The 22,829-nt window shown below is 44.1% G+C and overlaps 1 protein-coding gene across 7 annotated transcripts in view; it reads left to right on the top strand.

The window, feature by feature from the left end:
- ARID4B (AT-rich interaction domain 4B) overlaps nucleotides 1-22,829 on the top strand; it is an 852,780-nt gene that overhangs the window by 316,048 nt on the left and 513,903 nt on the right. For all 7 annotated transcript variants that reach the window (XM_033937320.1, XM_033937318.1, XM_033937319.1 and 4 more), the window contains exon 11: nucleotides 2,289-2,425. In XM_033937320.1, the coding sequence (XP_033793211.1) occupies nucleotides 2,289-2,425 (137 nt within the window). The remainder of the gene's footprint in view (nucleotides 1-2,288; nucleotides 2,426-22,829) is intronic.

Raw genomic sequence — 22,829 nt, 5'->3', positions numbered from 1 at the left:
ACAGCTCTGAGACTCATCTACTCATTGAAAAAACATGACCATATTACAGAAGCATACATCAACTCACATTGGCTACCAATCCAAGAAATAATACTATTTAAATTCTACTGTATGTTATGTAAAGCCTTAAACGGAGACAGCCCAACCTACCTGAACAACTGCCTCTTCCAAACCACCTCAATCAGACATAGAAAAACACACCCCCCATTCACACACCCCTCGATCAAAGAAGTAAAATGGAAAAAACTATACAATGGCCTCCTGGCCACTCAAGCAGCTAAACTAGATAACCAAATCTCCAATCTACTGATAACGACACCAGACTACAAGACGTTCAGAAAAGAAATAAAAAGTGTACTCTTCAAGAAATTTCTGAAACAGCCATAACTTCAGAAAAGAAATAAAAACTACAATTTTCAAGAAGTTCCTGAAACTCCTGAAACAGCCCTAACTTCAAACTTATCGTCCTTCCCCCCTCCCTCTTCCTACCACGCAGAAACTACATAACCTACTCTTTACCTCTCTAGAAAGGACAAATGTTCTTCCATTGTAACCCTCCGTTTTTTAATCTCTTTTGTAATCCGCCTTGAACCGCAAGGTAATGGCGGAATAGAAATCTCTAATGTAATGTAATTTTATAAATGGCACTCAAAGTTAGGTGGTATTTAGTTGTCCAGCTTTTGGCACAGAAAAATATTCTAATAGATGTAAGGTGCCAAAATAGAATAGCACACAAAAACACTTACATTCTCAGGTATAGGATAGCTAAGTTGCAAAGGGGATGTGGCCATGGGAGTTTCATGAGTGAGTCAGAGGTGTTCTGGAAAATTGCTTGCAGTATTATAGCATACCATGGTGTCAGTTTCTGTTTGGTTTTGTCAGGATCTATACATTTAGCTGGCATTGGATTTGGTGCCCAATGCTATTCTATAAAGCAGTGTTCTTCAACCACCGGTCCATGGACTGGTGCCGGTCCGCAGAAATTTCCTGCCGGTTCGCAGGGCTGGCACGGGCATCGGGCCCAAGACAGTGTTCTTCAGCCGCCAGTCCACAATGCGATTGATGCAGCGTTGTCTTCAGAACGGCTCCCCCTTCCTCAGTGCTGCAGTGCGCAAAGCCGTGGGCAGAGGCTCCTACGCACGTCCTGCGCATGAACCAGAAGCCTCTCTAATGTCACAACATCAGAGGGAAGGCTTTCAGATGAGGCGCGAGATGCTGCCTACGGCTTTGTGTACTGCAGCACTGAGGAAGAGGGAGCCGGCCCGAAGATAACACCGGGGGCGCCATAAAACAGCCAGGTGGGAGCAGGCCAGTAGAGAATGACATGGTGACAAAATTCATCACCCTTCCCGTCAATGCGGATAACCGCGGGAAATAATCCCATGTCATTTTCCAGTGTCTATTTCAACCTCGGTCCTTCTACACCAGCATTCTTCAAAGCAAAGTTGCGGGTCAGTGGTTGTGCCCAATTATACACTGATTCTTTCCTCTCTCCTTAAAGAATGACATGAAAATGGTTTCCTGCGGTTATCCGCGGGGACGGGAACGGTGATTAATTTTGTCACCGTGTCATTCTCTACAGGCCAGAAGGCAAGGCATAGCATGGAGGGAGGGAAAAATCAGTGGTAGGGGGAATGATTTTATTTTTGAATTTAGTGATTGATTTACATCTGCTGTCTGTATTTTTCACTGTTCAGGAATAAATGCATTTGTTTCTTTTCCTCTGGGGTTGTACTGCATGCAGAGTCTTGCATCATAAGGTTTGTTTGTATATATTAGTACTTTTAGTTTTTGACTCTGTATTTGCCTGGGGTTATCTGTTTTCTGGTAGGAATGAATATTGAGAAGCATACAGCGTGCTTTGTGTAGTTTAATTTTGTGGTTAACCATTATGTGTTGTTTATACGATTATATTGTGTGAGTGTATATATGAAAAATGAATGGAAAAATTGGTGTTAGAATTAGTACTTTTATGGTGACGGGGTCTGGGCGGAGATTGGGTGGAGATGGGCGAAGTCTGGCCCATGACTTAGCCCAGTGTTTTTCAACTGCCGGTCTGTGGACCAGTGCCGGTCCACAAAATAATTATTTTATTTCCACCAGTCCATAGGTGTCAAAAGGTTGAAAAACACTGCTTTAAAGCATGCTCATCCCAGAGCCACCTTTATAGAATAGCACTGGGTACCATTTACTGAAGCCAGCCCTTTGTTTCATCAAAATAAACTAGCTTGCTTCTTAGTGGCAACAATTTTAATGCAATATAATTTCCTTCCTCCTTTGTGTTAAAGCTCTGGAGCAAGCCTTTGAATTCCATAAGAGCAAAACAATTCCAAACACTTGGAAAACCGAATTGAAAGAAGAGAGCTCTAGCAGTGAAACAGAAGATGAGGAAGAAGTAGAGCAAGAAGACAACAGCAATGAAGAAGTAAGTAGTGTCTACTAGTTAGCACTTAGCACTTCAGCTGATTTTTGGTTTGAAAAAAAAAAAAAGGAACATATTACTCCTTATTATCAAAAACTACACTGGCTACGAATGGAGGCAAGGGTTCTGTTTAAATTTTCCTGTATCTGTTTTAAATCAATATTTGGTATGGCTGCTGCGTACCTGATCTCTCACTTTTTCCTAGACCATATTAACAGGCCTACATGCAGAATCCACATGTTTGCTTACCCAACTGTAAATGCTTGTCATTTTAAAAGATTTCTGGCTAGAACTCTTGCTTTCTGGGCAGGAAAAAATGAATGACTGGCTGGGTAATATTATTATGCTTGCTCCATCTTATTTTATTTTTAGAAAATTAGTAAAGACACAGTTGTTTGATCGATTTGTAACCTAATGATTCACTGTTTTAATTTTTTATCTTGTATGTATTTCTGATGATTTGTATTATATTTTTTTTCACTGTTTGTCCAGTACTTCTTATTGTTAAACTACCTTGAACTATTATGGCTTGGGCGGTATACAAGAATAAATTATTATTATTAACAAAAAAAATTTGCTGTTTGGAAGTGCAAAATACAAAGGACCAATATTAAACCAATATTACATTGCTAGCTACTACAGGAAAAACCCCCTAGATATTTAGCAATGAATATCTGAGAATCAGCGCTGATCATCAATTTTGGAAAAGCTAACCAAATAAAATTAGGACTGCTTTTTATGTTATACAGTACTAACTTTATCTGGTTAGTGGTCTGAAGATCATTGGTAGATGCATAATCTCTAGATCAGTTAAAGCTCTAAACATGGACCACCCCAGGCACTGTCTGGATCATTCCAAGGTAGTCAGGAAATATTCAGCTGTGCTATCCAGTTTGCATTGTTGAATGTTTGGCTGACTGGATAAATACCATTGAATATTAGCCAAATAGTGATCAGCTGTCCATCTAATCTGTCCATTTCCCCTTGCTGCTACAGTATAGGAGACCTCACTATAGCCTTGCATTCCAATAGGTAAAGCTCCTCTGTGCCTAGGCAATGCTTTCTGAAAGTTTGCATTAATTTTCCCTTTCAGAACCTCTGTTGGAAGGCTATTACATAACATCTACTACACTTTCTAAGAAAAGGACTTCTTTCTCTGAGGACAAACAGGCCATATAATTCTCTCATGTAATCCATGGAGCTTGGTGTGGAATGCTGCCTAGTGTAATATTTAAGGGAAAGCACTCCCATTTCTCATGTACAGGTGCCTTCCTGCTTGACCTGCAAGAGTGGTATCAGCAGTTTTTCTTTATCTGCGGCTAAGAGGTCATATTTAGTCAGGTTTTTTTTCAGTGCATTCATTGTTAATTTTTTTTACTGCCTTCCCTTGTGGACTTTTTTCATCTTTTTAATTCAATTGAATAGTTTTGCCTTCCCTTAACTTTTGATAGTTTTTATCGCTTGTTTTAAGTCATGCTTTGTTTTTCCTCCCTATTGAGCTGTTTAACATAGCAACATAGTAAATGACAGCATAAAAAGATGTGAGCGGTCCATCCAGTCTGCCCAGTAGTTATACCCATTATAAATACATGATTAAATGAACTTGTCTCTTCTTTGATATTTCTGGGTCATAGACTGTAAAGTCCATCTGGTGTTGTCTTAGGTTTCAAATGCTGAAGTTGTTGTCCAAGCTCACTCCAGCCGATCCAACTATCCTGTTTACAGGATATCTACTGTAAAGTCTGGCCAATAACATCCTCATGTTCCAAGTTACTGGAATTCCAACTGATGCTCTCCCCAGCCCATCCTACACCAAATCACCACATATGTGACACAGACCGTGCAAGTCTATCCAGTTCTTTAATTTACATCCTTCGCTTTCTAATTAGAGATCCTCTATGTTTATCCCATGTTTTTTTGAATTCCATCGCTGTTTTCCTCTCCAGAACTTCCCTTGGGAGGACATTCCAGGCATCTACCACCCTCTCTGTGAAAAAGAATTTCCTAACATTGCTCCTGTGTTTTCCTGGAGTTCCAATTGATGCCCTCCCCAGCCCATCCTACACCAAATCACCACTAATGGGACACAGACCGTGCAAGTCTGTCCAGTGCTGGCCTTGGTTCTTTAATCTACATCCTTTGTTTTCTAATTAGAGATCCTCTATATTTATCCCATGCTTTTTTGAATTCCATCACTGTTTTCCTCTCCAGAACTCCCTCGGGAGGACATTCCAGGCATCTATTACCCTGTTCGTGAAAAAGAATTTCCTAACATTGGTCCTGAATTTTTCCTCCCTGCAACCTCAAACTATGCTCTCTAGTTTTACCATTTTCTCTTCTCTGGAAAAGATTTGGTTCTATATTAATACCTTTCAAGTATTTAAACGTCTGTATTATATCTCTCCTGTCTTTCCTCTCCTCCAGAGTATATAAATATTTAGGTCTTCCAGTCTCTTCTCATACTTCTTTTGGTTCAAACCCCTTACCATTTAATCACCTTCCTCTGGACTGCTTCAAGTCTTTTTATACAGATATGGCCTCCAGAACAACACAATGCTCCAAGTGCGGCCTCACGAATGACCTATACAGGGGCATCAACACCGTCTTTCTTCTGCTAGTTATTCCTCTTTATATACAGCCTAGCATCCTTCTGGCTACAGCCACTGCCTTATCACACTGTTTTGATGCCTTTAGATCCTCAGATACGATCACCCCAAGGTCCCTCTCTCCATCTGTGCTTATCAGCCTCTCACCTCCCAGCACATATGGTTCTCTTGGATTTCTACCCCCAAAATGCATCACTCTGCACTTCTTCACATTGAATTTTAGTTGCCAGACATTAGACCATTATTTTAACTGTTGCAGGTCCTTTTTATGTTTTCCACTCCCTCCGGGGTGTCCACTCTGTTACATATCTTAGTATCATCTGCAAAAAGTCTGACATAATCTTCTAACTCTTCAACAATGTCGCTCACAAACATATTGAACAGAATTGGTCCCAGCACTGATCCCTTAGGCACTCCAAGCGAATTCCATTAACCACCACCCTTTGTGGTCTGTCCGTCTAATCCAGTTCACCACTTTGGGCCCTAACTTCAGCCCATGGAGTTTAAGAGCCTCCTATGAGGAACCGTGTCAAAGGCTTTGCTGAAATCTAAGTAAATTGCAGCTAACGCATGTCCTTGATCTAGTTCTCTTGTTACCTAGTCAAAGAATTCAATCAGATTCATTTGGTATGATTTACCGTTAGTAAACCCATGTTGCCTCAGATCTTGTAATTCATTAGATTCTAAGAATTTCACTATCCTTTCCTTCATCAACATTTCCATTATTTTTCCCATAACTGAAGTGAGGCTTACCGGCCTGTAGTTTCCCACTTCATCTCTGCAGCCACTTTTGTGAAGAGGGATCACATCCTCTCTTCTCCAGTACCACAGAAGTTCTCTTGTCTCTAATGATTTATTGAACAAATCTGTAAGAAAACCCACCAGAATCTCTTGGAGCTCCCTCAATATCCTCAGATGAATCCCGTCCAGTCCTATAGCTTTGCCCACCTTCAGGTTTTCAAGTTGTTCATAAACACTTTCTTTTGTGAATGATGCGGTATCCACTCCATTCTCAGGTGTAACTTTACTAACCAATTGCAGTCCTTCTCCGTACTTTTCTTCTGTGAATATCAAAGTATTTGTTTAGCATGTTGTTTTGTCCTAATCACTCTCCAATTAGCGGTTCATACCTTTTTTCTGTCTCGTAATTCAATTTTTTGTCTTTCTCCTTTTACTAATATACCAGAAAAAATTTTTGTCTCCCTTTTTTATATTTATAACCATTTGCACTTCCGCTTGCACTTTTGCCAGACATCTCTCTCTCTTGACTTCTTTCAGATTCCTCCGATATTCCTTTTTGAACTCCTCTTCTTTTGCCTTAATTTTTTCCGCTACTAGTTTGGAGAAACATATTGGTTTCCTTTTTCTTTCCTTTTTCTTTATTTTCTTCACATAAAAGTCAGTAGCTCTTTTTATTGCACCTTTCAACTTAGACCACTGTTTTTTTACTTCTCTTATGTCTTCCCATAAAATCAGCTCTTCCTTCAGGTACTCTCCCATGCTATTAAAGTCTGTACATTTGAAATCCAGGACTTTGAGTTTTGTGTGGCCATCCTCCACTTTGGCTGCTATATAAACCAAACCGTGTGATGATCACTACTTCTCAGGTGGGCCCCCACTCAGACATTAGGGACATGTTCTCCATTTGTGAAAACCAGATCCAGTATTGTTTTTTCCCTTGTGGGTTCCATCACCATTTGTCTGAACAGAGCCCCTTGAAAGGCATCCACGATCTCTTCTTTCTTATTTCACAGATGGACCTTTTCAGTTCGTATACAGCAGGTTGAAATCACCCAGCAACAGCACCTCCCCTTTTCCCCCAACTTTTGTACATCTATAATGAGATCTGTATCAGTTTGCTGCAATTGAGTCGGAGGTATTTAGGCAACACCCAGTGAATAGAAGTTCTGTCTTTTCTTTTCAAAACAATCCATATCACTTCTTTCTTTCCCCAGGCCTCCTGCATTTCATTTGCTTGGATATCTGTCTTTACATAGAGAGCTACTCCTCCACCTTTTTGACCATCTCTGTCCTTCCTAAAGAGATTATAGCCTGGTATGTTGACATCCCATCCATGGGAATCACTGAACCATGTCTTTGTGATTGCAACAATAATCAAGTCTGCCTCTAATATCAGGGCTTTCAGATCCTGATTTGTGTTGCTTAGACTGCTGGTGTTTCGGGTCATTGCGGCCTCGAACGCTATGCAAATTACCCCTCCCTGCTCACGGTGAAGGAGTAGGGGCAGGGAAGCAGCGGAGGTAAGGCCCTGCCCGTCTCGAGGGCCCCAGTGTCGGTAGGCTGCAACATCAATGGTATACACCATCAGGTGAAGGAGTAGGGGCGGGGAAGCAGCGGAGGAAGGGCCCCGTGTATTTGATTGAAAATATCAAATACATGAAGATATCAACCAAGATATTTCTGTACTAGGTAAGTTTTCAGTGATCATCTAAAAAGAAAACATGAATTTGAAAATCTAGTATCTATTGGAAGAGAATTCCAGCTTTGAACACCTTGAAACCCAAAGGAATTTTTTAAGATCCTAAAATACTGTATAGCCTTTGGTAGGGAAAATGAAGAACAGGCACTGAATGAGATCTGGAAGTCTTAGCTTTAATAGGATAAGAGAAGATTCAAAGCATACTGTATACTTAGGGCCAACTTTGTACCTATACAGGGAGCCATTTTTTGCAGAACACTCCAGATTGATTTGAAGCTGAGTAAATATAGGGACTCTTTTACTGAGGCACAGTAGTATACTGCCCTGCGGCAAACAATACTGCAGGCGTGCTGCACTTGCTGTGGTAAAAAAAAATAATTTTCCGCATGACATTTCAAGCAGTAAGGCATACTGCAGCAGTAGGCAGATGGGTAGAAAAAGGGGCTTCTTGTAGGTGTGTGTACCCACAATGCACTGTTACCAAATGAAATGCTACCAAATGGAAAACTCATTGAGATGCTGGATCTGGACACTGGGGGCGGGGGACAGAAAAGGACCTTGAGGAGTGGCAGGAAAGCAGACTTGAACCAAAAGGAAGGGGGAAGACAGGGCAGATGCTGGACTAGAGGGGGTAGAGAGGAGAAACACCCTGAATCGAGGAGAGAGAGATGCCAGGGCCTGGGGAGGGGGAAGACAAAGAGAGTGAGAGAGACAGAAAGACCTGGATCAAAGGTGGGAGGACTCAAAATGTTAGCAGAAAGAAGATAGAGAGAGGGAAAAACCAGAAACAAAGAGGAGGCAGAAGAGAGGGGGGCAGATATTGGACTTGGAGGTTGTAGGGTAAAGGAAAAAAGTAGACTTGACTGAGTAGGAAGACAGGTGGGAGATGCTGGACACGGGGTGGATGTAATAAGTAGAAAAAGGAGGTTCTGGATATTGGAGTAATAAGTAGAAGACAAGAAGGGACAGAAGTGGCAGATAGACTGAAGACCTTGGAAAGAAAATTAAGAAAAGACCGAAGAAAGCAGAAACTGGGATAAACATGAACAAAATAGGCAGACAATAAACTTAGAAAAAATAATTTTATTTCTATTTTGTCATTAGAATATATCAGATTTGAACTATATATCCTGCTAGAGACGTAACTGGGGACTGCAAAGCCTAGACAGTGCTTCTTTAGCTTCTAGCTGGCTTAGGGCTCTCTCTGACCAGGGGCATTCCCCTAACACTATTCCTGTCATGTGTGACTGCAGTATTCTGTTAGCATGATATTTCTGTGTAGCATTCTGTAATAATTTGGCTTATTCAGTTTGATAGTAGAGGGGATATATGTGAAGGGGAGGGGAGACAGGGGTTTTGTTGATCCTTGCTCTGTATATTTGTATTTATAAAATGACAATTGTACAGAATATTGTTTCTTTTTATACTTTAATAAAATACATTCAATATAAAATCATAACAGGCTTGTGCGGATGGGATCAGATGGTTTGCAGGGACCGAGCTTATGGAGACAGGGCGGAAATGGGTTTTTAAAATTTCAGTGTTAGTAGTTTGCCGGTCCACAAAATAATTCTTTTATTTCTGTCGATCATAGGTGTAAAAAGTTTAAAGAACACTGATCTAAGGTTCCCATTGGCTTTAAGCGCTTTGCTCAGTGCAATCAGACCATCTCTGGGGCTAACATTAATTCCTGGTGTATCCAGTTTTTGGGGCCACCTTAACTGTAGTCGAATATAAACTGATCTGAACACAAACCAAGGTAACATTTTTTTCCCCCCAATAAGGAGAAAAGGTTGACTCGAATATAAACTTGGGGTGTGGTGTTAATATTAAATTGTCCTGCCCTGCCAGGCTCTGCACCCAGCCCTCCCTCCCTCTCTGCCCTGTCAGATTCTGCACCCTATCCCCCCTCCCTCCCGTCCCTGCCAGGATGTGTACCCTGTTCCCCCTTCCAATGCCTTGCAGGCCTCCTCTAGGCCTGCTGTAAGACCTGGTGGTAGGCTGGGAAAGGGGGATCCTTCCCGCCTCCTGTCTTGACTGACTCCAGAAATTTTCACCTCCCTCCTGCCTCTTTGGTGTACCTTTCAAATCCCTAGTGGTTCAGCAATAAACCATGGCAAGAGTGATCTTGCCTCTACCTACCATGCCCAAACTACATGATAAAACAACTACAGACCGTTCAGAACACAGCCCTCAGACTCATCTACTCCCTTAGCAAATATGACCACATCACCAATGCCTACCTAGACTCTCACTGGCTACCGATAAAAGCAAGAACCCAATTCAAATTCTACTGTCTACTATTTAAAGTAACCCATGGTACTGCACCCAGTTACCTAAACAACCGCCTATACCGTAACCTCTCACCCAGAATAAGGAGAACTCAGAGCCTATTCGCCTACCCTCCTCTCAATGGTACCCGACGCAAGAAACTATAAGACAACCTTCTAGTGACACAGGCAGCGAAAATTGACCCTACCATCTCCAAGCTGCTGATCAAAACAACAGACATTAAAGTATTCCGAAAAGAAATCAAAACACATCTATTCAAAAAACACCTCCCATCATTCTAACCTCACTCTTATTCGCACTAGCATATTCTCTCGTGAATACCACCACCACAGTAACACCTAGTCAATTCTTCAAACCATTTCCCCAATACATAGTCAGAAACCTAAACAAGAAATCACCGTCTGTAACCAGAAAACTGCTTCCTTCAATGTTATGTAACTCTCTACTGTATCCTGAATGTATTGTTATTCATCATTGTAACCTGTTATATACTTGCTTCTTTGTTTTGTAATTCTCCTGGAAATGTCCAGACTACTAATTTGTAATCCGCTTAGAACCGCAAGGCACAGGCGGAATAGAAATCACTAATGTAATGTAATGTAATGATCTTCCTCATATACAGTATGTAAACAACAATACTCCAGCCTTCATCCTTGTCTGTTTAGATTCTGACTGCAGCACAGTACCAAACTCTTTGTACTCACCCTTACTACTAAAATGAAATAAATACTAAGCACATGCCAACAAGCTACACTCCTACAATTCGACATCTTCGCAGCTTTTGATGTGTGTAAATCACCACCTTTTCCTAACAAAAATTGCTGACATAGAAATCACAGACATCACACTTAACTGGTTCAGTGACTGGAACAATGACTGTATTATTTACCAAGATGGAGTGAGGAGGAGCAGAGGGTTTAGGAGGAAAGAGGAGTAGCTCAGTCTTGGACATATTTAGTTTCAGATGATGGCAGGCCATTCAGGCAGCAATGTCAGCCAAACAAGCAGAGACTTTTTCTTGGACTTTAGGTGTAGAGAGATAGATCTGAGAGCCACAATACCTGCTCTGGTTATCAGATGCTGACATTTTTCACACTATTTATTTATTCAATTTTCTATACCGTTCTCCTAGGGGAGCTCAGACCGGTTTACATGAATTTATTCAGGTATTCAAGCATTTTTCCCTGTCTATCCCGGTAGGCTCGCAATCTATCTAGTGTACCTGAAGCAATGGCGGCATTAGGTGACTTGCCTAGGGTCCGAAGGAGCAGCGTGGGTTTGAACCCACAACCTCAGGGTGCTGAGGCTGCAGCTTGAGCCCTGCACCACACACTCCTCTAGCCAGCAATACTCTACATGTAGCACACAAAGCTTTATGGGAGCTGAGGGAGGGGTTAAAACCTTTTAGAAAGACAGATGCTTTTTCAGAAGTACTGGCTACTTATAAAAAAGGAGAGGAAAGGTACTAAATACTGAGAACTTCAGTTGGTGGCTCAGAGCCTCGTGAAGTGGACTTAGACCAGATATACTATCAGATCGACAAACTTAAAAGTGACAAATCCCCTGGACCGGATGGAATTCACCCGAGAGTCTTAAAGGAATTGAAGGTTGAAATCGGAGAGTTATTGCAAAAACTTGCAAACCTGACAATCAGAACTGGACAGATACCGGACGACTGGAGGATAGCGAACGTCACGCCAATTTTTAAAAAAGGATCGAGAGGGGAACCGGGCAACTATAGGCCTGTGAGTCTTACGTCTGTCCCCGGCAAGATGGTTGAAGCACTGATCAAGGATAGCATAGTCTGGCACTTGGACGCACACGACTTGATGAAACCCAGTCAACATGGATTCAGGAAAGGGAAATCATGTTTGACGAATTTACTCCAATTTTTTGAGACTGTGAACGAGCAAATTGATAGTGGGAAGCCGGTGGACATAATATACTTGGACTTCCAGAAAGCGTTCGACAAAGTTCCACATGAAAGACTTCTCAGGAAACTACAAAGCCATGGCATAGAGGGGGATATACAAAGGTGGATAGGCAAATGGCTGGAAAACCGAAAGCAGAGAGTGGGCATAAATGGGAAGTTCTCCGACTGGGAGAAAGTGACTAGTGGTGTACCACAGGGCTCGGTACTTGGGCTGATCCTTTTTAATATTTATATCAATGACCTGGAGGAAGGAACAACCAGTGAGATCATCAAGTTTGCAGATGATACAAAACTATGCCGGGCAATCAGATCGCAGGAGGATAGAGAGGAACTCCAGAGCGACTTGTGTCGGTTAGAAACATGGGCGGAGAAATGGCAGATGAAGTTCAATGTGGAGAAATGCAAGGTAATGCATTTAGGCAATAAGAATAAGGAATACGAGTATACAATGTCAGGTGCAACTCTGGGGAAGAGTGAACAAGAAAAGGACCTGGGTGTACTGATAGATAGGACCCTGAAGCCGTCGGCACAATGCGCGGCAGCGGCAAAGAAGGCAAATAGAATGTTGGGCATGATAAAGAAAGGAATCTCGAGTAGATCGGAGAAAGTTATAATGCCGCTTTATAGGGCAATGGTCAGACCACACTTGGAATACTGCGTCCAACATTGGTCTCCCTACCTAAAGAAGGATATAAAACTGCTGGAGAGGGTGCAGAGACGAGCAACAAAACTGGTGAAGGGTATGGAGAAACTGGAATACGAGGATAGACTTATAACACTAGGATTGTTCTCCCTAGAGAAAAGGAGACTGCGTGGGGATATGATCGAGACCTTCAAAATACTGAAAGGAATCGACAAAATAGAGCAGAGAAGATTATTTACATTGTCCAATTTGACACGGACTAGAGGACATGAAATGAAGCTAAGGGGGGACAGGTTCAGGACTAATGTCAGGAAGTTCTGCTTCACTCAGAGAGTGGTTGACGCCTGGAATGCCCTCCCAGAGGAAATTATTGCGGAATCGACCGTCCTAGGCTTCAAGAGCAAACTAGATGCATATCTCCTTAAGAGAGGCATATAAAGATATGATGGACTATAAATTACGCCAGGGTACACCTGGCAGGGCCTCCGCGTGCGCGGATCGCCGGACTTGATGGACCAAAGGTCTGATCCGGAGATGGCAGTTCTTATGTTCTTATGTTCATGAAGGCTTTAGGTACACAGGAGGATGCTGAAATACATGGAAAAACAAGAGACTATATTGTAAAGATGTGCTGCATCTTACCATGGCAGGTAATAGAATCCTTGCTGAGAAATTCAGGCAATTTGTTTCTTTTTATTTCTTTATTTAACCTTTGTTACATTCAGTATATAACAAGATATAATAATATTCAACCATACAGGAAAACAAAAAAAGGAAAGAGAGTAAAATAAAATATCTCTTTTTCAGTGATATTGTTCACATTATAGGAGCCACTCGGTAACACTAACAGAAAAAATATATAAAGACAAAATGACAATTCTTGTACAATCCCTCTGGAGGCTGAACACTAGGATCTTGCATCCTTTCCAGCCTTGGCTGCAAGGCTCAAAATAAAATTTTGTCTCCTCCCTCTGAGGATACCTCCCATGATTCTCAGTTTGTTCCTACAGCCTTGCTGCTGGGTTCTTGTCTCTTCTGCTCGTGATTTATTTTTCAATTTCTAGTCTTTTAATTTGTTCTTTAACAAGGGTAATAATAATAACTTTATTCTTTTATACCGCCATAACCAAAAGTTCTAGGTTGTTTACACTAAAAAGAGCTGGACAATCAGAAAAATACAAGTGCTGTGGCTTCACTCTGTGAGAGTGATCCTTCGACGGGAGATTGCAGACGTTTACGCACCGTATTTTTCGCTCCATAAGACGTACTTTTTCCACCCCTAAAAAGAGGGTAGAAATAAGGGTGCGTCTTATGGAGTGAATATTAAAAAACAAACAAAAACAACCCGTACTTTTTTCCTCATCCTGGCTTCCAGCGCGCTTTCCACGCTTCTGCCTCAGTTCCCCTGCTCTCTTCCCTGCTGGTGGAATGTAGGGACTGGCAGCGCCATAGACGGGGGCCCCTTGGTGTGGCTGGCCACGAGCGGTAAAGCACAGGATTGGGAGTAGCGCATGGAGCAACAGCTGGCACTTTTGTGCTTTCAGTCTCGGACCGGGTCTGCTGAAGCAGATGTCCATCCTGTGTACGTGCAGGGGTATCTATTTCTGCTTAGTGGGATGGAGAAAGCCCGCGGGTGCCGGTGGGGGTTGTCTAAAGCCGACCCAAGCCCAGCAGTGAGGAAGCGCTTCATTTCTTCTGAAGCAATAGCTGTAGGGCCGTAGCCTGATGAACTGAATCCTGCCCTCCTCCTCCTACTGTCAGTTTTACTGTTTTCTGAACTTAAACACAGAGTGTTCTGAAGAGAGTTTTCTCTTCTTGAGTGCCTATGATGAAAAACTGATTACTTGCAGAAAGCATTATAGAGAAACTGCACAAATGAACAAAATCAAATTGCACAGTGAACACTGATCTGGACCAATGCTTTAAACCATAGGACAACAGATTTCAAACCAGACACAAATTGTAATGAACAGGCTGCCAGAGAAGGTGGCAAAGCATGTATCTTTGGTTTGTGACAGTGGCTTTCTAACTTATGAGGAGTTAATGAGCAGAGTAGCCGAAGGGCAGAGTAGCCAAACTTAATGATATAACTGCAAAATTGGCTTCTGGCCAGGACAAACATCTCCTATTTGAGGTCACGTGACTCCCGTGAGAACTGACAGCAGTCATTCGGAATGGAGCCCCAAAAAGCGCATGCTTGCCTTGTGAGTTGCTGCTGGAAGAGAGCAGGGGAACCGAGTGGAAAGTGTGTTGGACTGCCAGAATGGATAAAAAAGGTGTGAGGGGGAGGGGGGCTGGCTGGCTGGCTTGGGGTTGGCTGGCTGGCTGACTGCTTTGGAGCTGGCTGGCTGCCACTGCACGTGCCTACCATTAGGCGTGCCCTGTCCCCTATCCCGGCCTACCACTAGACCACCAGAGGGGGAACAGGGTGCACCATTTGGTTCAGAATTTTTCCCCTGGTTTTTCCTCCTCTACAGATGGGTGTGTCTTATAGTCAGGTGCGTCTTACGGAGCGAAAAATGCAGTAAATATTGTCTGCTTCTGGGGGGATGCTCTGTATGCCCCTAGATAGCCTGCAGATCATATCGGGTCTCCAGGATCAAGAAACATCTCACCCCGGATTCATCCGCTAAGGGGTAGAGTGCAGGCTGCTGCGGTTCCATGGAGGTATGCCGGGATCGGAACCCTTCCCTAAATTCTCTGAGGGGTCCTTGTGATCGTTGTTTGAGGTAACAGGCAAGATGAGGCGGTCAGAAGGTCTGAAAAATCCAGTTTTCTAAGTTCCTGAGGTACTGATCTCCTTGCTTACACTGTGTATTGCTGGCTTGCCATTGAATTGTATTGCAGCACATGTCTCTGTGGTGTCTGTGTGCCTACAGGTTTAGCAATTTTGGGAGGGTGCTAAAATCGGGGTTTTGGGTGGTTTCCCTGCATGCCCTGGTCCCCCCACCTGTAAAATTGCTGTTTTTCCGGGTTCCCTGTGATTTTTCCCATGCCGTTTTAGGGCAGAATCGGCACCCGTGGTGGCCATCTTATATTTTCATTTAAGTTTTTTAAATTGTATTTTTTAACCTTAGAAGCTTCATTTTAGCTCCAAACTTCACATATGGCATCCTCAGGACAGGATGGCATGGATTCATGGCTTAAATGCGGTGGATGGCTGCCGGATTCGTAGCCGTATATCATGTGCGCCACGGGCCGCGAGGGGGATGAGGCATGTGCGAATCCCTTGCTTCCTTCCTCCGGAGAGATCCTAACTCCCTCTAGTTCCTCCAGAGATACGATTGCTGCTTCTGGGGCGCATAAATGAGGCGTGGATGGAGCTTCTGCGAAAGGCAAGCACAGTTTTGGGGAAAAGTCTCATAAGTATGCACTTTTGAAATCTGAGACCCGCAGAGCGGCTCTGGCTGCCGGTGACTGTTTTTCCCCCGAATTTGTGGATATGAGGACTCTGGCTGTTATGAGAAAAAGGGCTATACCTGTTTCTCCCACTCAGATTACAGTGAAACAGTCTGTTCCGCCTTTGGATTCCAGCATGTCGATTTGTTCCTTTGCTGAGGTGTTAAAAGCAGGTGGCTTGCCCCATTGCTTCTGCTTCAGTTTCGGTGCCTTAGTTGTTGCCTGTTTATTCGGCGGAATGCGTAGATGTGGTTAACATAGCGGATCTTGGTGATACTCAGACCAGTGGAATCTGAGACTTTGGAGATGACCAGGCAGTGCGCCGGTTCTTCAAGACTATCTGCCTGCCTGACCTTATTTATGAGTTACTGTGGACACTGAACCTGGATTCAGACCACACGGTTCAAGCAGAATGTTAACTTATGAGTTCTAAGCCACCATTCCGGAAAATGCGGATTTAACGGAAATGATGTTAGAGGTCTGGGAGTCCCCGGAGGGTCCCCTTAAATGCACTAGGGCCATGGTGAAGTTGTATCCCATGGCATTGGAGCTCACCAAGTGCGTGTTCCTACCGAAGGTGGATTCGGCTGTGGCTCGGGTCACTAAGCGTACCTCTTTGTCCTCTTATGGAAAGGTTGTCCTGAAGGATGTTCAGGACAGAAGAGTGGATTTTGCTCTCAAGCGTCTTTTTGATTCTGCTATGGTGGAAGGGCGAGCGGCGGTGGCCACTTCTTTTGTGTCCCGGGCATATCACACTAAGCTCCACCAGGATCCCGAGGAGGTTGAACTTTGTGACCTTGACTTCCTGGTCTCCAGGGTGAATTTTTGGGCGGACGCACTCTATGACATTTTGAAAGTTTTTGCTAAGCTGGGAGCTTATTCGGTCTCTGCCTGGTAACTGCTGTGGATTCGCCAGTGGCCAGGTGATTCTTCATCTAAGGCTTTGCTGAGCAGGTTGCCTTTTTAAAGGTTCACTCTTGTTTGACCAGAGTTTGGATGACCTCAGGGCCAGGGTTCAAGACCATAAGCCTTAGGTTCTACCTGGATCTAAACCTTGTCTGGCCAGGGGTTTGGGTCGGCTGAATTATCATCCCTATAGGTGTTCTCTGCAGTTCGCCATGCACTTGGCGATGGGACAGTGTTTTGGAGTGCCCTCCAGACTTCGCTTTGGAGGTCCAGTGTGGCAACAGTCTTACAACACCCATCTTCCTGCCCCTCCCAAGGGAGAATACTGACGCCAGGCTTCTGTCAGGCCTCCCCCGGATCGAGGGACGGCTTTCGGTCTACCTTCCAGAATGGCTGAGAATAACTTTAGACCAGTGGGTCCTCAAGGTGCTCAGGGAGGGACTTCAACTGCAGTTTGTCCAAATTCCACTGGACTTCTTCCTGTCTTCTCCTGTGGGAAATCTGGACAAAGCCAGCAAGGTGTGAGCCACAGTGCGCAGATTGCTGGATCTGGCGGCCATAGCGCCTGTTCCAAATGATGGCTTGGACTCGGAAGATACTTGATATACTTCATCATGACAAAGAAGGACTTCCAAGATGGCAGACCTATTCTGGATCTGAAGGCAGTGAATGCCTTCCTGTGAGTTCCACATTTCAGGATGGAACCGTTGCATTCAGTGCTGGCAGCAGTGATGCTTGGGGAATTTTTGTCTTCCTTGGATCTCACGGAAGTGTACCTCCACATCCCTATCTTTCCAGATCACAGGAGGTTCCTGAAATTCCACATGCTCGGGAGGCAATTCCAGTTCGCGGCTCTGCCCTTCGGACTGATGTCTGCGCCCTGATCCTTCTCCAAAGTCATGGTGGTAGTAGCTGCCCATCTGCGCTCGCAGGGTGTGCTAGTCCTAGATGTCTGGCTGATCAGAGCTCCCTTGCTGGAGGAAGGCCGCAAGGCAAGTCTCCAGGTGGTGCATTTGCTGGAGAGTCTTGGCTAGGTTATCGATCTAAGGAAGAGTCATCTTGAGCCAATGCAGGGCTTGGAGTACCTGGGAGTCAGGTTCCTCACTGGCCAGAAGAAGGTGTTCCTACCGGAATCCAGAAAGCCCAAGCTTTGGAGTACCTTTCGGGCCATGTTAACAGGTCAAGCCCCGATGGCCTGGCTGTATCTGCAGGTCTTGGGTTTTAAGGTAGCGACCCTAGACGTAATTCCATGGGCATGAGTTTGCCTCCATCCTCTTCAGTTGTCCCTTCTGAATCGGTGGTATCTCAGCGGGATGCACTGGGGGTCCAGTTGCCTTCGTTGGTGGTGGCCCGCAGCAACATGCTGTGGTGGTTGAACCCTGTTACTCTGGTCAGAGGACTTCCTCTGCGAGTCTTAGACTGGGTAACCCTGACAATGGACGTGAGTCTCTTTGGGTTGGGAGCAGTTTGCAGCTCTGTGCCGGCCCAGGGCCAGTGGACTCTGCTGGAGAGCAGATGGTCGATCAATCAACTGGAACTATGAGTGATCCATCTGGCCCTGCTGAGTTTTCAACTGTGTCTCCATTGGAAGGCCGTTTGTGTTTTCTCAGACAATGCAACAGCTGTCGCCTATGTCAACTGTCAGGGGAACACAAAGAGTCCTCTACTGAGCTTGGAGGCTCGGATGCTTTTTTCCTGGGCAGAAAGACATCTGGTGGCCTTGTCCTGCCGGCTCATGTGGCTTGAGTCAACAACGTTCAGGCAGACTTCTTAAGTCATCAAATTCTTTACCTGGGAAACCGGTCCCTGTCCAGGCTTGCATTCAAGTACATAATTCACCGGTGGGGCTGTCACACCTTCGATCTTTTGGCATCCGCTGGGAACCGGAAGGTGGACAGGTTCTTCAGCTGCCAATGGGAGGTCAGCAGTTAGGGGCTCGACACTCTGGTTCAACCTTGATCTGAGAAGGGAACTTTTGTATATCTTTCCCTCGTGGCCTCTGTTAGGGTGCGTTCTGCGCTTCTCACGTGGGTCTAGTAATCCTCCGGACTGGTCCAGAAGACCTTGGTATGCAGGCCTTGTGCAGTTGAGCTCGGAGAAGGATCTGCGTTTCCCTTGCCATCAGAGGTTGCTCATGCAGGGCCCCGTAGTGCTTTAAGATCTGGATCACTTGGTCTTAAGGCGTGTAGCCTTGACAGCTTGGGGCTACTCATCTGCGGTTATCTCTACGCTCCTTCTGAGCAAGAGGAAATCATCTGTAAGCCTATGTGAAAGCCTGGCTGTGCTTTTGGGCTTGGTGTGCAGGGGTTAAAGTGGATCCTTTGGCCCCCTCAGTGGCGCATGTTCTGGACATCCTGCGGGATGGCCTCAGGAAACGTCTGTCTCTTCTCTGTGTTCAGATAGCGGAACTTTTGTATTTGGGTCCCTTTTCTCTCAGGGGTTCTCTGGCGTCCCACCCGGAGGTTGTCTGGTTTTTACGGGGGGCAGGGAGGCTGCGGCCTCCCTTGCGACTGCCTTGTCCTACATGGAATCTGAGTCTGGTTCTCTGTTCTCTGGCTCGTCCACTCTATGAACCTCTGGATGGGATATCTGATGGATCTTACCATCAAGACAGTTTTCCTCAGTGCAATAACCTTTGCACGGAGAGTGTCGGAGCTCCAGGCTCTGTCATGCAGCAATCCTTTTCTCTGCATCACAGAGTCTACGGTTATTCTGTGCAGCGTGCCGCCTTTTCTCATGAAAGTGGTTTCCTCATTCCATGTCAACTAGGAAGTTCGGCTACCCACTTTTGTTTCATTGGACTCCAAGTCTAAGGACCGTATTTTGCAGTCTCGATGTGCGGCATCTCCTTTTGAGATACCTGGAGACCATGAATGATTTTTGTCTGTCGGACCGTCTCTTTGTCTTGGCAGACCCCACACGCTGGGGTCGTCCTGCTTCCAAGGCTACCATCTCGAGCTGGATGCGTGCAGTCATTTCCACTGCCTATGTCGGTGGGTAGAAGCCTCCCCTTGGGTTGAAAGTTCACGCTACCAGAGGAATGGCTTCCTCGTGGGCGGAATCTCCTGTGGTCTTGCCTGAGGAGATTTGTAAGGTGGCCACTTGGGCATCTCTTCATACCTTTACCAAGTTTTACCGACTTGATGTGGCGACGAAGTGTGATACAGCTTTTGTTGCTTCCGTTCTGGTAGCGGGCTCACTGGGCCCCCCCTGAGATTTGGGACTGTTTTGATATGTCCCTAATGTTCAGCCTATAGAGGGATTGTACAAGAATGAAAGATTAGGTTTCTTACCTCTGCTAAGCTTCCTTCTTGTAAATCTCCTCTGGAGGCTGAACACCCACCTGTTTATTTTGTCCTATTCGCAGGTCGCCTATTCAGTAACTGGTAAGCTATTTTTTGTCTTTGACCTCTTTGAATTAAGGGAGTATCCGTTGATGTACGGTTAAGGGGGGTTAGAAGAGTTCCTGGGTGGTGCCCCTTCTGATGCTCTGCCTGTGTCTCTTTTAGCGCACCGTTATGCTATTGTGCAGTTTATAAATATTCCAATTTCTTGTTCTACAAATTTTGGCCTTATTGGCATTTCTTAGTTTAGTATTTGTTTCTCATAAGCAGAATTGACTTGTAGCGGGGAGTCCCCGCACCCCTCTCTCTCTTTTCATGTGGTTCCTGTTTGTGCTAGATCTACCTGACTTTGCTACCGACTGAGAATCATGGGAAGTATCCGGGGAGGTATCCTCAGAGGGAGGAGACAAAATTTAATTGTGAGCCCTGCAGCCAAGGCTGGAAAAGATGCAAGACCCTAGTATTCAGCCTCCAGAGGAGATTTACAAGAAGGAAGATTAGCAGAGGTAAGAAACCTAATATTTCAATCAAACAATCATTATCCCATCAAGGACAGGCATATTGGCCATTCTTTTCCATTTGTCACTAGTTACCCTCAGCCAAAAATAAAAACTTATAATTATTTCAATACAGATTTATCTTTAAGAAATTCATCTAATTGAAGGGGATCCATAAACACATATTTATCACTTGCATAGGTCATCAAACACTTGCAGGGAAATTTGAGGAAGAAGGTTGCTCCTACAGCCGTGGCCTTGGGCTTCAGCTGAAAGAACTGCCTTCTTCTAAAATGGGTTTATTTGGAGACATCAGGAAACACATTCACTTTTTGACCACAAAACAAGACCTGTTTCTTTTCAAAATATAGTTTTAGAATAGCCTGCTTCTCAATTTCAGTTTTAAACACCACTATCAAAGCAGCACGCTTAGCAATTATATCTTTTGACGATTCCAAATATTGTGAAATGTCTAGGTTAAGTGGAGACACAATTCGGTCAATTTCACCCTCCTTACCTGTCTTCCTAGAGCTCTGTGGAATATAATATAAGCTATCAGGTAGGATCATGTCCACCTGACTGTACTGTAAAATTTCTTTAAAGTACATCAAGAGCTCCAGGGGGGCCAGGTAATGAGAAATTTGAAAATTAAAAAACAAAGGTTTTTTGTTCTCATTAAATTTTCCATTTTCTCCAGTTTAGTGTGAAGCATTGAAGTATCCTTAATACTGGATACTGCTGTTTTTTGAAGGGTATCTACTGAAGTATCAAGTTTATCTAGCTTTTCCCCCATATCAGGTTATATCAGAGGAAAATTTACACAATTTTTGTACAGTACCTTGTAATGAACGCTCAATATTTTTTACTATCAACCAGATATCATTCAAGGTAATTACCCTGTCCGCAGGTAGCGCAATACTATCTGACTCCATTATCATGTGAACAGTAGTCAGAGACTACGCCCCTGATGACAGAGATTGACTAGGAGCTTTACTTTCAATTAGTTCCAGAGAGTGTTCCAGCACCAGCTTTGGAGGTGCTTTCTACCTTATCAGAGAATATACCAATAGGTTGAGGAGGAGATGACGATTCCCCAGAGGACAGGGAGACTGACTGGGAGGAAAGAGTTACCTTTTCTTTCAGTGGGGACATATTCAGGGGCCTAAGATGGCGATTCATCGAACCCGTGGCAGATACTGGTGGTAGAGATGGAATCTTGCCTTTCCTTTTAACCATGATGTTATCTGGACAGAGTCCCCTGCTCCTTCTGGCTCAAAAGGGGCATGTCCTGCCCCTTTGACCACACCCCTTTGAGCTCGTGACCGCGGGCTGCGTACCACGGCTTGAAGATCTTTTAAAGGATTTCAGAGGATCCCTCTCCTGGATGCTGGGAGTGCTGGGCTGCTATGGGGGCTGCCTGCCCTGATGAAAAATAGCTGTGTTGCTTGCGGCACCGACCGCTGTCCCTGTCGTGGCTTGAAGATCTTTTTAAAAGAGTTCAGAGGACCCCTCTCCTGGACGCTGGGAGCGTTGGGCTGTTATGGGTGCTGCCTGCCCTGATGAAAAAACAGCTGTGCTGCTGGCAGCACCGGCAGCTCAGGCAATTTGTTTCTAGGCATTTAAGCTAGAAAGTGGGTATGGCATTTACGGTGACCATCTCCAGCAAAAGACAAAATGGGACAGTGGTAAAGATAGCAATATACTTCAAAACAAGGCAAAAGGAAATGAGACTAAACTAAAACCTTGTAAAAAAAATAAAATAAATAAAAAAAATGAAATTGCCATTAAAAAGTAGCCTGAAAGCAATGACCACAAGCACTCACAGTAGGGTAGTATGCAAAAAAAAAAAAAAATATATATAACCTTGCCAAATCTTGTCTCCACAAGACTTATTTTTGACCATTTGTTATGTTTTACTCGTGTAAAATTTCAGCTTGATTAGACAATATTTAAAGGTCACCCCAGCATACACTATTTGTTTGTGTGTTGTGTATGTAAGTGATTGCACATAATTAGTTTGTATGGCATCATCTAGTTTGCAATCTGTACCTGAAAACTGGCTCCTGTCGGATGTCAACTGCTAGACTGCCACGTGAACTAGATGTTCTTCGACTGGGCAATTTTCATCACTATGACAAAGGAAAAACTTTACCGGAAAGCTATAAGTTGGCAAGCAAGTCAGCGATGGTGTTATGGGATCGAGCCAGGATACCAACACAACTCATAGAATTTTGTATTAAAAAGACACAGAACTCAACAAGGTGAGACAGAATGAAGAAATCTTTAAAAATGAACTTTAACAGTTGTTTGATATTTCAAAAAAAGATGTTATGACTGAACTTAAAAA

The sequence above is a fragment of the Geotrypetes seraphini genome, chromosome 3 (assembly GCF_902459505.1).
Source record: "Geotrypetes seraphini chromosome 3, aGeoSer1.1, whole genome shotgun sequence".
Taxonomy (NCBI): Eukaryota; Metazoa; Chordata; class Amphibia; order Gymnophiona; family Dermophiidae; genus Geotrypetes; species Geotrypetes seraphini.
The sequence above is the reverse complement of the archived record's forward strand: the minus strand, read 5'-3'. Positions and strand labels throughout refer to the sequence as shown.